Source organism: Camelus bactrianus, chromosome 14 (assembly GCF_048773025.1).
Source record: "Camelus bactrianus isolate YW-2024 breed Bactrian camel chromosome 14, ASM4877302v1, whole genome shotgun sequence".
NCBI classification, from domain to species: Eukaryota; Metazoa; Chordata; class Mammalia; order Artiodactyla; family Camelidae; genus Camelus; species Camelus bactrianus.
Genome location: NC_133552.1, coordinates 32763541 through 32779168, shown reverse-complemented (window position 1 = coordinate 32779168; position 15628 = coordinate 32763541). Strand labels below are relative to the sequence as shown.

Genomic DNA, 15628 nt, shown 5'->3' with positions numbered 1-15628 from the left:
AAGGGGTTGCTTTAAAAACAGACATGTAGTCACCTGCAGCTGCAGGCCTGCAGGCAGTTTGGTTGATGGTCCTGGAGAGGACTTTGGAGGCTTTAGCATCGTCATAAGACTTGTTTTCCCTTGGGGGCCTGATTTGCCTATGCAGATTAATGTGGAAGATTTGGGCTTCTGGCAAAGCTGTTTTCAGAGATGGTAATATACATAACATATCGTATAAAACATAATGCTTTTATTTAATCTGTGGGACTTTGCAGCTGTTGGGAACACCTCTGTTGGCCTGGTCTCCACGGAGGACACTAGGAGTCGGCAGAGCGTGCAGGAGGGCAGGCAGCCCGCCATGCTGCTGCAGGGTGTTCTACCCAGCACTGCACTCTGCTGAGTTGACTCTTCTCTGAGTTTGGTTGCCAGATGAGCAGACAGCAAATTAATGAGTTCTCGTGGGATTTTATAATGACAGGAAGAAAGAGGGACCCGTAGTTTTTCTGGACTAGAACACGCTTTTGGTTCCTGATCCAGTGTGTTCCATTACAGAATTGATGAGTTGTGTCTATTCTGGGACTTGTCGACTGAAAGAAATGTGTAGCCTGAAAGTTTAGAGTTACACTTTATTAGGCGGGAGGACTCGAGGAGGGATGACAGCCTTCAAATCTCTCTGAGGGACTGCTCCCAAGTAGGGGAGGAACTAGGATTATATAGGAGCTTTACAACAAAGACCAGGGAGTTGGAACAATAAAAGATTGCTTGTTATCTAAAGAAATCCAGGCATCTCAAGTTAAAGAATTTAGTGCCTTTGTATGTATCATTTGACCTCACTGGATTCATTCCTTAGACAAGCACCTAGCTATCTAGGGCAATTATCCTGTCTTCTTATTCTCAGTCTGTTCAGAGGGCACCATTGTGAGTGGCTGTAGAGGCTGGGCTTCAGGTCTGTCCGCACTGGGGGGTGGCGGCAGCCTTGATGACTTGGTTTCAGCATTCTTTGTTTACTAACATGGTTGTAGTATTTTAATTCACATTGTAGTATTTTCATTAACAGACTGATTGTGGATAATCTGGAAACTTGGAAAGGAACCGAGATGGAATTACTGCAGGTACCTTCTACTTTAATAAGCCGTGTGCAAACATAAATATGGAGGAAGCATACATTTGAATTTGGTGGTGTAGGGAAGGGTTTCTGCACATTACAGGAGAACGCAATGCAGAATATCTCTTCTTTGTTGGCAGGGATGTGGGTCCACCTGTCTTTTCTGTAGCGGTTTCTGAGAGCAGTTTATGGTAATTAACGAACATTGACAAACGGTGGCACACTTTGCATTTAAGAGCTGGCCTGTGCAAACTTGTGTATTGGACAGGTGGATTGGAGAGAGATGTAGCCCAGGCCTGGGCTCAGATACAGGTTTAAATCGCCATTTCCTCACCAAAGGGCCTTGGACTAGAGTGCAACCTCCCTTAATCTGTTGGTGAATCTGTGAAATGTGCATTATAATATTCGTTTCTTCCTGGGTTTGTTGTAAGTTGTAAACAGTATTATAATACACATGAAACACTTAACAAACAGGCACTTAGCAGTGTTCACTGTGTCCTTCCGCCCCGCTTAGCGTGTGTCACAGCCGTAAAGGTAGCATGTGCCTGTTGAGGACGTACTGGTAGCCCCTTGAATAGGTTGTGAATTTGGTGATTTCCTTTAATCCTTGAAACTCTGTGCCATGGGCAATTATTTTCATGAACAGATGAGGAATCTTAGGGTAAAGAAGACTGTGTAATTTGCCCAAAGTCAGACCATAATTTTGGGTGCAGGGGCCTCGGTTCAGCATGGGCCCCTGGGCTTTCTGCCCTCTCCGTTCAGCAACAGAGCCAGACGTGGAGTCGCCTGTCTCCCAGCCCAGAATATCCGGCAGGCAGCAACACAAAACTGGACCTGTGCTGCTTAAGCAAAAACTCCGGAGTGGAGGCAGGTACTAAAGGGATAAATGTAAAAACAGAAGGCTGCAAACTGTTATCAGCTCAGAGAAGGAAAGGAACACGCCTCGCCATGCAGAGCTGGGAGCTTTCCCTTCGGGACTGCTCTGGGGGCATTCATTTCAGCTAAACAAACTCCGCTCCTTCACCAAGGCAGGAAGGCAGGGTGCATGTAACCAGGCTGACTGGGCCTCGTAGATCATACTCATTTCTAATCCAGCGGCAGCTGTCACGGGCACTTACCTAGTAAACAGATGTCGGCCATAATCATCACGCACTTTGCTTGGTAGTTTTATTGGCCCCACTTTTGAGATGAGGTCATTGAAGCTGGGGAGTTTGCTGCATGCCCGTGATTACATTGGAAATACCCACACTGGTCTTTCAACCTAGACTGGTGTGGCTGTTACATCCCAGCCCTGTGAATGGCATTGTGTAGCTTCTACCAAGTGGCCCAAATGACTGACATTGATTTTCTTAATCAGTAGGAAACGGTATGTGACAATAAGAGAAAAGGTAGTAAGAAATTCTTTGGAAAACTAGAACAAAATCCAATACTTCCCCAGCTGGGGTAGCATACCCAGTGTCACTCATCCCACTCACAGCCTGGCACCTCCTCCCTCCTGACTCCTTGTTCAGAAGCCACTCTGAGCCTTCGAAGAACATTTTGCCTCGTGACACTGTTGACTATGACCTATGACCTCTCTGCCCCTGGTTAACTCTCTCTTCAAAGCCATTTAAATTTTATGCAGGCTCCTCCACTCAGATGTAAGAAAAGACTCTTTAAACTTCTTGATGCAGCTCCTTAGTGAAGATCTTGCCAAGGAAAACTAGCCAAAACCTGGGATGTATGCACATAGTGACTGTAAACTCAGCATTTTGTGAAGTTCAGAATCAGAGGGGTGGGAGACTCAGGAAAGGCTTTTTAAGGTAGAAAGGGGAAAGTGAAAGGACGCAGGCTGTGTGAGACTGAAACATCTCGGTCCCAGCCAGCAAGACACCTGCGTTCAGGATGGTGTATGGGGAGTACAGAGTTCTCACAAAGAAAGAAGTGGTGGGATGGAGGGAGGACAGATAGATTCTTTACTAGGGAAGGAAAAAGTGGGCTGAAAACTTCCTGGTTGAATAAGAGGACTGTGACATGATGTGCTTGCATTTTGGAGAGAAGTGTTTTGCGGGGACAGGCCTAGGAGAACGCTCTCTGGCTGGGGCGTCACCACAACAGGGAACAACAGAGAACCGGGCTGACCTCAGGGCCCCTGCTGGGGGAGGGGCTGCCCGCCATTTTGGTCCTGGGGGCTGCTTCTGTCCCTTAGCTGGGGCCTCAGAACTCCCTTCACATCCCAGTCCTGTTGATACAAGAAAACACATGTGGGGCATGAGAAGGGCTGTGTCCCAGGCTTTGGTTGAGCCCCTGGATTGTGCCCCACCAGACGTGGGTCCTTGGCTTCATGCAGGAAAGATTTCAAGAGCAAGCCACTGTTGAGTAAAGGTAGATTTATTCACAGAGACACATTGAAAGGCAAGAGAAAGACCAGAGGTGTGGGGGTTGGGTGCTTAGATTAAAAGTAGGTACACACTCCACAGAGTGTGGTCCTTCTCCGAAGAGGGAGAGAGGATTGACCGCGAGGTGACGCTGTGTTGCTGGTTTTCATGGGCTTGGTTGTTTCATATGCTAATAATTAGAAGGAGCAGCCTAAGGGCAAGGGGCTGGGATTCCCAGGGAGTTGGCCATTTCCCACCCTTTGACATTTTGTGGCTAGCCTTGGGATGGCCATGGTGCCTTGGGGAGTGTTATTCACCATGTTACTATTACAACGGGTGTATAATGAAGCTCAAGATCTGCTAGAAGTTAAATCTCTTCATCCTGAGCCTCAAGGCCTACTGGGGGTTGAATCCTTCACCATTTTGATGTTAATTGCTGTGGCCTTCCTTGAATGGCTGTGCTCTGCCCCCTTCCATCCTGTCTCACTGTGTTGACACAGAGAGAGCAAAGGCCGGGCCCTGACTGTGTTCCTGCATTTAACAGGGGGAGGGGTGGTGTGGGCCGAGGATGACTCTGAGTGGTGAGAAGGATGTTTCAGATTTTCCCACGTGGGACATGGGGACGTGCCAACAGCCACCTCAGATTTATCTCACGGGAATTTTCGCTTGTGTCACTCATCTTTTTCTATTTTTCTTTTTTTTTTTTCAAGTATTTAATCTAAATTTAACATCAGGTTTTTTTAGGTAAGAAATTTCTCTTTTTCTTTTCTTTGGGGCTCTTTTGGGGGGTAGGTAATTAGGTGTATTTATCTGTTAGTGGAGGCCCTGGCGCTTGAACCCAGGACCCTGTGCAAGGTAAGCACACGCTCTACCACTGAGCTCTACCACCCGTCCCATCATCTTTTACTTTTTGCTTTAGCTGCCAAGAATCTTACAGCTGAATATCTAGTCGGCCTTTAACACTTACCCTGACTTCATGGCATTCGTTTTTATGAGTTTACCTCCCCCTGGTTTCATTTAAGTATTGAATCTCCATTTTCTCTTCACTCTAACTTTTGTCTTTTTGTTGTTATGTTTGTTAAGCTGTGTTAAAAAATTGTTTAATTTCTCTTTTAGTAGGAGGCTGAAAGTAAATAAATATATAAACTTATCACACTTAAATGTTTTATACATTCTAAGCTGTTTAGTAGTTACTTAAAAACCGAATTGAATACTAAAATGATAACATTTTAAAATTATTTTTTAACATTTTATAAAAGTAGAGCTGATTTACAATATGATATAAGTTTCAGGCGTACAATAGTTGCACAATTTTTATTGTTATGCTCCATTTATAGTTATTGTAAAACATTGGCTATATTCCCTGTGTCGTAAGATACATCCCTGTAGCGTGTTTATGTTACATGGAGCAGTTTGTATAAGAAAGTTGGGTAATACAGAGTCTGGGGCATGGCTGTGTCTAACCCATGTTCCCGGTCACCCTTCCTGTCAGAGCCCAGGCCCTCACTCCTGTCTGCAGGGGAGCGACTGGAGGCAGCCCTCATCAGCGCTGGCACCACCCTCTGAGTGGCAGTGACAGCAGTGACTGTGTGTGGACGTGCAAAGTGTTGTTCCAGGAGCTTTACATGCATTTCTGCATTTAATAATTAAAGCCCTCCTGTGAGGAATCATTTTATGTTTTTAATGAATAATACATTTTATTTTGATTTTGATAGAGTTCAAACCTCCGGAAAATTTACTGGAATAGTACAATAAATGCTTAGATACAGTTCACATAAAAGGGCACTGTTTGCCCTTTTGTGTCTGGCTTATTTTAGTATAAACTTTCAAGGTTCATCCATGTTGTAGCCTGAGTCAGTACTTTATTCTTTTGGTTTGATAATATCTTTTTTCTTTTTTTTTTTCATTTTTTGTCTATTTAAAAATATTTTCATTGAAGTCTAGTCAGTTTATAATATTGCATCAGTTTCTTGTGTACAGCACAACACTTCATTTATATAGGAACATACCTGTATTCATTTTCATATTCTTTTTAAACATAAGTTACTATAAGATATTAAATATATTCTCCTGTGCTATAGAGTATAAACTTGCTGTTTACTCTATACATACTCAGTATCTGCAAATCTTGAACTCCCAATTTATTCCTTGCCACACCCTCTCCCCTCTGGTAACCATAGTTTGGTTTCTATGTCCGTGTGTCTGTTTCTGTACTGTAGATAAGTTTATCTTTTTGTTTGTTTGTTTGTTTGTTTTTTTAGATTCCACATGTGAGCGATCTCATATGGTATTTTTCTTTCTCTTTCTGGCTTACTTCACTTAGAATGACATTCTCCAGGTCCATTCATGTTTCTACAAATGGCATTATTTTATTTTTTTTTATGGATGAATAGTAATCTATTGTACAAATATACTACAACCTCTTTATCCAGTCATCTGTCAGTGGACATTTAGGTTGTTTCCATGTCTTGCTATTGTAAATAGTGCTGCTGTGAATATTGTGGTGTAGGTGTCTTTTTGAATTACGGTTCCTTCTGGATATATGCCCAGGAGTGGGATTGCTGGGTCATATGGGAGGTCAGTGTTTTGTCTTTTGAGGAACCTCTGTACTGTTTTCCACAATGGCTCCACCAAATTGCGTTCCCACAACAGTGTATGAAGGTTCCATATTCTCCACAGCCTATCCAGCATTTATTGTTTGTGAACTTCTGAATGATGTCTATTCTGACTGGTGAGATGTGATATTTGATTGCAGTTTTGATTTGCATTTCTCTGATAATGATATTGAGCATTTTTTCATGTGCCTATTGGCCATTTGTATGTCTTCATTGGAGAAATGTTTCTTTACGTCTTCTACCCATTTTTGAATTGAATTGTTTGTTTTTCTTTCTTATCAAGTGTAAAAGGTGTTTATATATTCTGGGAATTAAGCCCTTGTCAGTCTCATTTATTGCAACTATTTTCTCCCATTCCATAGGTTGTCTTTCAGTTTTGCTTACTGTTTCCTTTGCTGTGCAAAACCTTGTAAGTTTAATTACATCCCACTTGTATATTTTTGCTTGTATTTCTATTGCTTGAGTAGACTGCACTAAGAGAACATTGCTAAGATGTATGTCAGATGTTTTGCCTATATTTTCTTCTAAGAGGTTTATAGTGTCTTGTCTACATGTTTAAGTCTTTAAGACATTTTGAATTTATTTTTGTGTATGCTGTGAAGGAGTAGTCTAACTTCATTGATTTACATGCAGCTGTCCAGTTTTCCCTACACCATTTGCTGAAGAGGCTGTCTTTACTCCATTGTATGTTCTCACCTCCTTTGTCAAAGGTTCAATGACCAAAAGTTTGTGGGCCTATTCTTGGTAATTTTGTTTATCCATTCATTGATGGATGGATATTGTTTGTAACCTTTGGCTACTCTGGATGATACTGTATGAATATTGATGTGCAAGTTTTTGTGAGAATATGTTTTCATTCTGTTGGCTGTACAGTTGGCCCGCCATATCTGTTGTTTCCACTTCATGGATCCAGATGGCTGGTTGTAAAGGGACTCGAACATCCTTGGATTATGGAACCCAGGGTGGGGGGTTCCTGAAACCAACCCCCCGAGGATACTGAGGGATGACTCTACATGTAGGAGTGGAATTGCTGAGCCATATAACTCTAACCTTTTGAGGAAACACTAGACTTCTCCAAAGAAGCTGCACTATTGTCCCTTTCCACTGGCCGCAAATGAGGTATCTCTGCCTCCTCAACGACACTTGTTATTGTCCATGTTTTGATTATAACCGTCCTAGTGGGTGTAAAATGAGATCTCATTTTGATTTTGATTTGGCTATTGATGCTGAGCTTCTTTTCATGTGCTTATTGGCCATTTGTGTATTTATTTAAATCCTTGACAAATTTAAAAATTGGGTCGATTTTCTTTGTATTGTTCAGTTGTAAGCATTTTTTATATATCCTGAATACTAGTCTCTTATTAGATACATGCTGTGGAAAATTTTTCTCCTATTCTGCAGATTGTCCTTTCACTTTAGTTTTTTTAAGCATTAAAACAATTTCTTTACAGGGGAGGTAATTAGATGTATTGATTTATTTTATTTTTCATGCTAAGCATGCACTCTGTCACTTGAGATACCCCTTTCCCCTGTCATTTCACTTTCTTGATGATGTCCTCTGTAACAAAAAGGTTTTAATTTTGATGAAGTCCAGTTTATCTGCTTTTTTCTTCTATCACTTGTGCTCTTCGTATTGTATCTAGGAAACCAAAGCATATCCTAGGACCACAAAGATTTATACTGTGTCTTCTTTTAGAAAGTTTATAGGTTTAGTTTTTATGTTTCTGTCTGTGATCAATTTTGAATTAATTTTTATTTATTTAAAATATGGGGGTCCAGATTCCAGATTCATTCTTTTGCCTGCAGATATCCAGCTGTCCCTGCACCATTTGTTGAATAGACTATTCTTTCAATGGAGTGTTGTTGGCACCCTTGTGGAAAACTGACTGTAAATGTAAGTTTTTTCCCCCTGGGTTTTTATTATGTCTCATAGATTTATTTATCCAAACTTCTGCCAGTACCATGCTGACTTAGTACTATAGCTTTTTAGTACCCTTTAAAGTGAGTCCTCCCACTTTGCTCTGCTTTTTCAAGATTGTTTTGGCTGACCTGGGCCCCTTACACTTCCATATGAATTTTGGGATCAATTTTTCAATTTTTGCAAAGAAGTCAGCTGGAATTTTGATAGGGATTCCACTGAATTTGTAAATCACTTTGGGGAGTCTTAACATTTTTAACAATATTGTCTACCATTCCATGAACATGGGATGTCTTCCATATATGTAGATGTTTTAAATATTATTTCGGTGATACATCAAAATATTCAATGTACAAATCTGTAAATTTTTGTTAAATGTATCTCTCATTTTATTTTTAATGCTGTTGTAAATGGAAAGGCTGAGCTTCTTGAGGGTAGGACTATATATTAATTTGTTTATTTCTAGGATTCCTACACAGCAAATACCCTAGGTTTATATTTGCTACATAAATCTATCCACAACTCTTCCCACCCCCTTGTTATAAGAAACCAAGACCCAGGTTAAGCTACCTGAACACCTATGTGGAAGTGAGAAATGAGACCCTTGGGTGGGGCTTTGTGAAGATGATACTGAGAGCTTATTTAGGATGGCTTCATCTTAAATTCCTTTAAACAACACTTTTGGTGTAGTCAGATACATTAAGATCATGCCCTTTTGATGTGCAGAGGAGCTAAGACTATCATTTTCAAATAATTTCTAGTGAGAGTGTTGTACTTGAAATCAAATTTGCATCAATCTTTGAAGATTTATGTTTCAGGACCTTTGACTAAAGAACACCTGTCTTTATTCATTACTGACAACTAAATTCTCAAGCAACATGTAAGAATTTGAGCAAACTGCCCCAGCCCCGTAGTGCTGGTTGGCTGCAGCTGTAACTGGAGTCAAGGCTTACCTCTCCCAGCACGCTTGGGCTGATCTGCTCAAAGGTGTTCGTCCAACTGTTTGTCTGTAGTCTGTTGGACAAAGCCATAGAACATTGAGTTAAGGTTGCTGGAATGCAATATATTCTTATTAATATTAAGTAAGCACATATTGAGTGCTTACTGTATGTAGGGAATTGTCCCTCAGCCTCACATGAATATTATTTCACTTAAAACTTCACATATTTCCTTGTTATTCTCACTTTGCAGATGAGGAGACTGAGAGTTAGGTCTTCTCTCTTTTGGGTGGAGCTCATTATCAATGACAGGAAGTTGTAAGGAAAAAGATATTGATTCATCCTGAGAAAATGTTTTTCTGACAGTCAGCAGTGAAGAGGGTGAACACTGAAGAAGGTGATCATTGTTCGATTGAGACGAGCCCCAGGTTGTACGGAGTCAGCATCCTTGTCCTGGACACGGCACGTGTAGAGCTGCGTGGTGGGTGAGGCGGCGCGGCCTCGCGGAACGTGGATGCCGGGCCGTTGGGCTGTGCTCAGGCCCGGTGGGGCTTTCTCCTAAGGGAAGTGGACCGTCATTGACAGATTTTAAGTAGGGGAGTGGGGTGCTCTCGTAGATCAATTTTGTCTTGTAGAATGCTTAGAAACATTTAGAAGGCTCTGCAGGAGGTGATGTGATGAGTCAGATTAGGGTGGCTGCTAGGTGTAGGAGTGTAGAATTTTCAAGTGGTTTTCAGTCCCAGTTTTGTGGCTCAGTAGCTGTGTCACTTTGGATGATGCACTCAAGGAAGTGAAACAATTTATCTAATCAATTAAAGAAGTGATGTACCGACCTCCCAGGACTGCTGTGGAGATCCAGTGAGATAACGTGTGCACAGTGTGTAGCGTGGTCCCCAGCACACAGTGAGTGCTGAGTGAGTGCCAGTGAGTACCTGGTAGGTCAGATGAGGGTGGTGGGACTCGGTGACTGAGGAAATCTGGGCCCTGAAGGAGGGGTCCAGTCACATCTGTGAGTGATGGGCCTGAGCTGGGGGAGGCAGGGAGACCTTGCCCCGTGACCAGGGGCTCTGGGCAGGACTGCTGTGGGAGGAGCACCTTGAAGTCAGCTCTTTGCAGGTGGAGTTCGAGTTGCCCTTGAGACTTCTAAGTGCATTGTCATGAGCTCAAAGAGGAGGTCTGGGCCCGGGCTGTGAATTTTCCTATAATCTTAATCCCTGAGGACGCCGAGGTATTGATCACTGAACGTGAAGACATACTTTACAGGACAAGTGAATAGTAGTATCATCTCTGTCACCAAAGCTCATATCTCTTTATTCATCACAAGTTTGCTATTGGGTACTTACAGAGCTCACTTCACCGCCATCCCCTGGGCTCAGGCTCCACAGTAAAGAGCTGGTGAGCCTCGCTCTTTTCCAGAAGAAGACACATTTAGCTGGTAGCCTTCTGTACCTCGCCAGACTTAGAATTTTAGTTTATTGTTTTAATTCTATTTTCTGTTAGCCATCTCCTGACAGGAGAGACGTTTTACCTCATGGTCATATTTCAATTAGCTGTTACTGAGAATTGCTGATCTGATCCATAGTGTAAGTATTATGTTAACCTTGTAGAGTATTTATCATTTTTCTGTCTCTGCCCTTTAATTTTGTATGCCCCTTCAAGTCTCTATCCTATTTGGGGCCTTATTTTTTTTAATTAAAAAATGTCTATTTGCAGTTAAGAAAACAAAAGAAAGAAAAAATACACATGGTAGCTAAACTTAGAAAATACCTAGTGTGTTTTCTGTCTCGGCAATGGAGGGTTTTAGAAACTCGTGAAAACCTTCATTACACAAGTTTCTTAAAATGCTGATTAAGAAATAAAACCTTCCTTCTTCATCTTTCAAACTGCACAGCTAATTGTCAAGAAAGTGAGGGGAAATCCTCAGAAGCCAAGACAAACAAGAAAGCAGGGATTCTGGGTGATACGTGAGCCTTAGAAGCCCTGGGGTGCCTGTTGGCTCCTGTACTGAGTTTCAGTTGCCTTGACAGGAGGGTAGGCGGTGAGCCCGAGTCCTCTCACACTGGGAGTTGGATGACTGATCATATGTAAGGCCAAGCCCATCCCGAGAAGCATGGTTTACTAAAGGGTTAACTATGAAAAAAAATTCCTCAAGGCAAGACAGTAAGGAAAGTCAATTTTGTTGGAAGAGGGGAAAAATAACAAATCCAAAGTAAGGATATAGTTTAAAGCTCTTCTGGCATGAGAGTGACCACAAACTCCTGGCAGAGAAGCACAGCTACTCCTGGAATGAGAAGCTGTGGTTTGAATGAATCAGTGAGCAGCCATTCCGAAAAAGGACTCCAGAGTCTTGTTGATCAAGATACTTGACTGCAAACACCTCTCTTCCAAGGTCTCATTCAAATAACCAGAAAGGTTTTAAAGGAAAGAAGCGATAATCATAGTTCTATTTTTTTAACATTACTTTATGCTAGGAATTCAGAGGTGACTATGGAGTTGTCTCCTCTTTTATGGACCTTACTTTCTCTTTGGGGAGACAAACTGACATAGTTGGGGAGCTTGGTGGAGGGAGGTGTTAGTCTGTTGCAATTAGCCAGGAGAGGAGATTAAGAAAGCAGTGAAGGGTGGGTGAACTTTTTAGCTGAGAACATTCTTGTTCTGCTGGCCCTTAATTGCAGGCTCAATGAGCAGTCACTGGAGGGAATAGATCTTACGGAGGATGGACTTAGCTCAGGCCTCTTTAGAATGGACAAGTGAACCTGGACAAAGACAGTCAAATCTGTGCAGACATTAAAGTTCACTTGAACGTGCTCCATCCCTGAGCCAAAGATAGGACAAATATGCAGCACTTCTTAAGGACAGAGGAGTGGTTTTTAAGGTTCTCCAAGAATGAATCCCAGGGAACCGAGATGGCCAGTTGTCAAACTGTGACTTTGCTCTTTGGACGGTGTACCCACCAAGGGTATTGGCCGTTTATAGGTTTCCATTTCTCTTTAATACATGTCAGGTGATGAGGACGTGGGCACAAGTGTTTGAAACCTTGTCGAGGCGACTTTGGGTACTTGCCTAGAAGCGCGGGCACGGCTACATCTGCGTCACACATCTTGCCGCCCATCCCGCTCCCCGGCTCTGTGATCACGGCTGAGTGGTTCCTTGTTGACCTGTCCGACTCCTCTGTGACATCATAACCAATGAAAAGACTGGAGCGTATTAACTTGGCTTTGTTAAAGTCAAAGGAACAGATCAAATATGGAGTCAGATTTGTTCTTTCCTATTTCAGTAGTGCCATGGAGAAGGCAGTTTGGGCAGCTTTTTGTAGGGTCCTGGAGGCTTTCTCTCTCAGCCTCTGGGCGCCTCTATTGGAAACCCTTCATAGCTGTCTGGGCTGCTGGAAAACCACTCTGCCTGTTTTGCCCTGAAGATGTGTTCAGTTTATAACTCATCTCTACTCCTTGGAAAACAACTCAATAAAAACTCAGTTGGTTTTCCACCAGCCATGGGCAGGGGTGAGGGATACCTTGTAATTATTTCATAAAATAATGATAATAATAAAAATATTAATAATAATAATAATTAATAATAATAATAATAATAATAATAATAATAATAATAATAATTAATAATATTAAAAGAAGTCTTAAAACAGCACTGGGCACATAGGTGAGAGTCAATAAATGCTTCCTGGCTTAAATCAAAAGTGATGACTCTGATTCCATGGCTGCTGTATTTGCTGAGCTAGTTACTCCTTTGCTCCATTACACATTTTTTTAACTGAAAAAGAAATACATGCAAATGGTTAAAAAAAATTCAAACAGAGCACAAAAATACACAAGTGAAAGTATTCCCTCATCCTCTCTTCTTTCAGCCCTCCCTGGAGATGCCACTGTTTACTATCCTTTGGGTGCTTTTCCAGATATGCTATGCACATTCCCACCTATGTATGTAAATTCCTTTAAAGTTTTAGTTATTTTTAACTTAAAGGGGTTTAAATCCTCAAGTGGCTTCTGCCTGGGTAATAGAACAGAACAAATCTGACTCCATATTAGATCTGTTCCTTTGACTTTAACCCTATGCTCTGTTTCCTAGGCTTCATCTTGCTTGTAAAACAATGTTGCTTAGAGCCTGAAATATACAGGAGAACCTATTCTGAAGGCTCTGATCTTTAAGGATAATTAACACATTTTCATTCATAAAAAGATAAGAAATTGCAGAATAGAAAATAACGTTTGTTTTGTTAGAGGTTTACAGAGATTTGACCCAGGCAGATAGCTGCAAGAACAAAGGATTCTAACCAGAAGGAATTCCTACACCAAGAAGATTGCAACAACCAAGCACGTAGGAAAAGAGCCTGAATTCTGACTTGGGGAGATGGTTTTCCAGGACATTAGTTTGCCATCTAGGTCTACAGAAACTTGCTATTCCATGCCCCAACACCTGGTCTCCCAACTTATTGGCCTGTCCTGCACTGAAGAGAAAGAATTTGGACTTGGTAGCACTCCTATTTACCTAGCAAGCTGGGCACTGGAACTGAGTGTTATGGAAACAACAGGCCAGCCAAGGAACAATCACCACTCGGAGTGTTGGCGTACTCAGATTTATTATGCCGGCGAGCTCAGAGGGGCTTCTGCTCCGAAGTTCTGAGCACCTCCAAGACATGCACATGAGGTTTTAAAGGGTTAATTACAAGTAAGGGTGTATTAGCCAATAAGGCTCAAGCAACAAAAAGCAAGGAATCAGCACACTGGTGCTTATCAACTTGTAATAGACATTGTTGAGCTTCGATTTACGAGTTAGCTTGTTAGCCCAGTAAACTGACACTAAACTTCAGATTTACGAATTAGCCCAGCAGAATTTAGATCAGTAAACCAACACTTATCACACTTAGATTTGTGACTTAGCTTGTTAGCCCAGCTGGGCTTTTCCTTCACATGAGGACAGCTCTCCCACACCCAGGGAACTACTGTGAGCCCTTGATGGTTCCACTAGGGTGGGGTGAGGTTTACCCAGGATGGATGGGGACTATGCACCAACACTCAGGCACTCTGCTCTGTCTGGGGCTCTGATCTTGTACCACCCCGCTCCCTGCCAGCCCAACACCTGGGACAGTGGAGCTAAGGCAAAGATCGTGCCTGCTTGTTTCCCAGCGTGTAAAAGGGGAATATGTACTCTTCCCAAGGTAGTTCTGAGCGACAACACCTGCGGGTGCTTGGTTCCCAGAGCAACAGAAAACCCAGCTCCGCGTGGGGGCAACGGGTGTGATACCCGTAGAGGTTATGCAGAAGCATTGGATGGAGGGCTGGATCAGGGAGGTAAAACTTGAGCTGCGGGCCTTGAAGGGTTACAGAAGAGTACAGAGGCAGGACTGCCGCCTCCTTCAGGGTGCCCCCAGAGGTAAAGCTTTTTATCTCCATCCCCGCTAAGACCTTCCCCTTTCCAGATCCCTCCCTTCTCTCTGCTCTTCCTGTCCATCTGTCTCCCTCCATTTTTTCCCTCCTATACTCTCCCTCCCATCTTTTCCCTCCCTCACTGCCCCACCTTCTCTCGCAGAACCCAGAGCGAATTGCTGGCCCTCCTGCGCATGGGCAGTCGGTGTCAGCTGGACCGCGGGTTGGAAGCTCCAGCTCCGAGCCGGGGATTAGCCCCAAAGGCTTCTCAGCTCTGTCGCCCGGCAGGCCTTTAGCTCCTGCCCGGGGCCGGTGCCTCTGGCTGTGGAAGTGCAAGGTGAGGTCTCCCGGGAAAGGGGTCAGGCGGCTGCGGGAGGGCGGTCCGCGTGTCACAGACCACGAGGGCGCGAGTCAGCCTGTGTTCAGCTGAATTGCTCGGGCCAGACCCCTCTGCCCGCGCCACCTGCCCCAGTGCCCCGACTCCCCGGCGCCCCGGCCACAGATGCCCTGGGCCAGGTGTGCACCTGCCGCCTCTCACCCAGCCGGGCTCCCCTCAGTCCGCGGCTGGCGTCCCCTTCCCCTCTCCCGCCCGCGAGTCCTCTCCTACCGGGCTTCCTCTCCTCGGCCGCCGGCCCGTCCCCACAACTGTGCGGGCTGCGTCCCAGGCGGGCGGGGTCTGCGGACCCGGACGGGGCAGCTGGGGCTGGGGTTGGGGATGGCCTCCGAGCGGGGCTGCAGCCCGCGTTTCCACCCCTTTCCCTGCCCCGCGACTCCGGGGCTGCCCTGGTCTTCCTTTCCCGCTACCTGAGGAACAGCTCAGTGGCGTCTGCGCTGCTCCCTGGGCTGAGAGCCTCCGGCTGTAAAGCCCAGCTTCTGGTGGAGTCGGGAAAAGGGATCCTCAGTGCCAAGCGAGCTTCTGTCTCCTCCCTCAGTGTTTTTGCCGCAGGTAAGTACCTTGAACACTTTCAGGTGTTATGATGGCGGTGCTTGTTGGTGTCATGTGTTTTTATAGTGTGAGGGATTACAGTGTTGAAAGCAGGGCTTGGTTCAGTTAAAAATGAGCTGAAGGCATAAGGCTGTGACATCCTTCTTCCTTCCCTCTCCCAGGGTGAAACGTGTGACCATCGATTTTAAAAAGACAGTTACATTCCCTAACTAGCCCAGCCCAGTTTGGGTGTGTTAACAGGAACAGCACCACCAGAGGCATTGGAGACCCAGGGACATTGCAGTCCTAAAGAGCTCCTGGCACAGTTTGGTTTGTTTTGGTTTTTTGTTTTTCTTAAATTGTGGGGGCAGACTAAGTAGTATAGAGGGAAAAATAATTGTCAAGAAATA

At 43.9% G+C, this 15628-nt stretch overlaps 1 protein-coding gene across 1 annotated transcript in view; it reads left to right on the top strand.

Annotated features, from left to right (window-relative positions):
- LOC141579801 (uncharacterized) overlaps positions 1–15628 on the top strand; it is a 110903-nt gene that overhangs the window by 33416 nt on the left and 61859 nt on the right. The window contains exons 4-5 of the mRNA XM_074378633.1: positions 14457–14630; positions 15226–15239. Of these exons, the coding sequence (XP_074234734.1) occupies positions 14457–14630; positions 15226–15239 (188 nt within the window). The remainder of the gene's footprint in view (positions 1–14456; positions 14631–15225; positions 15240–15628) is intronic.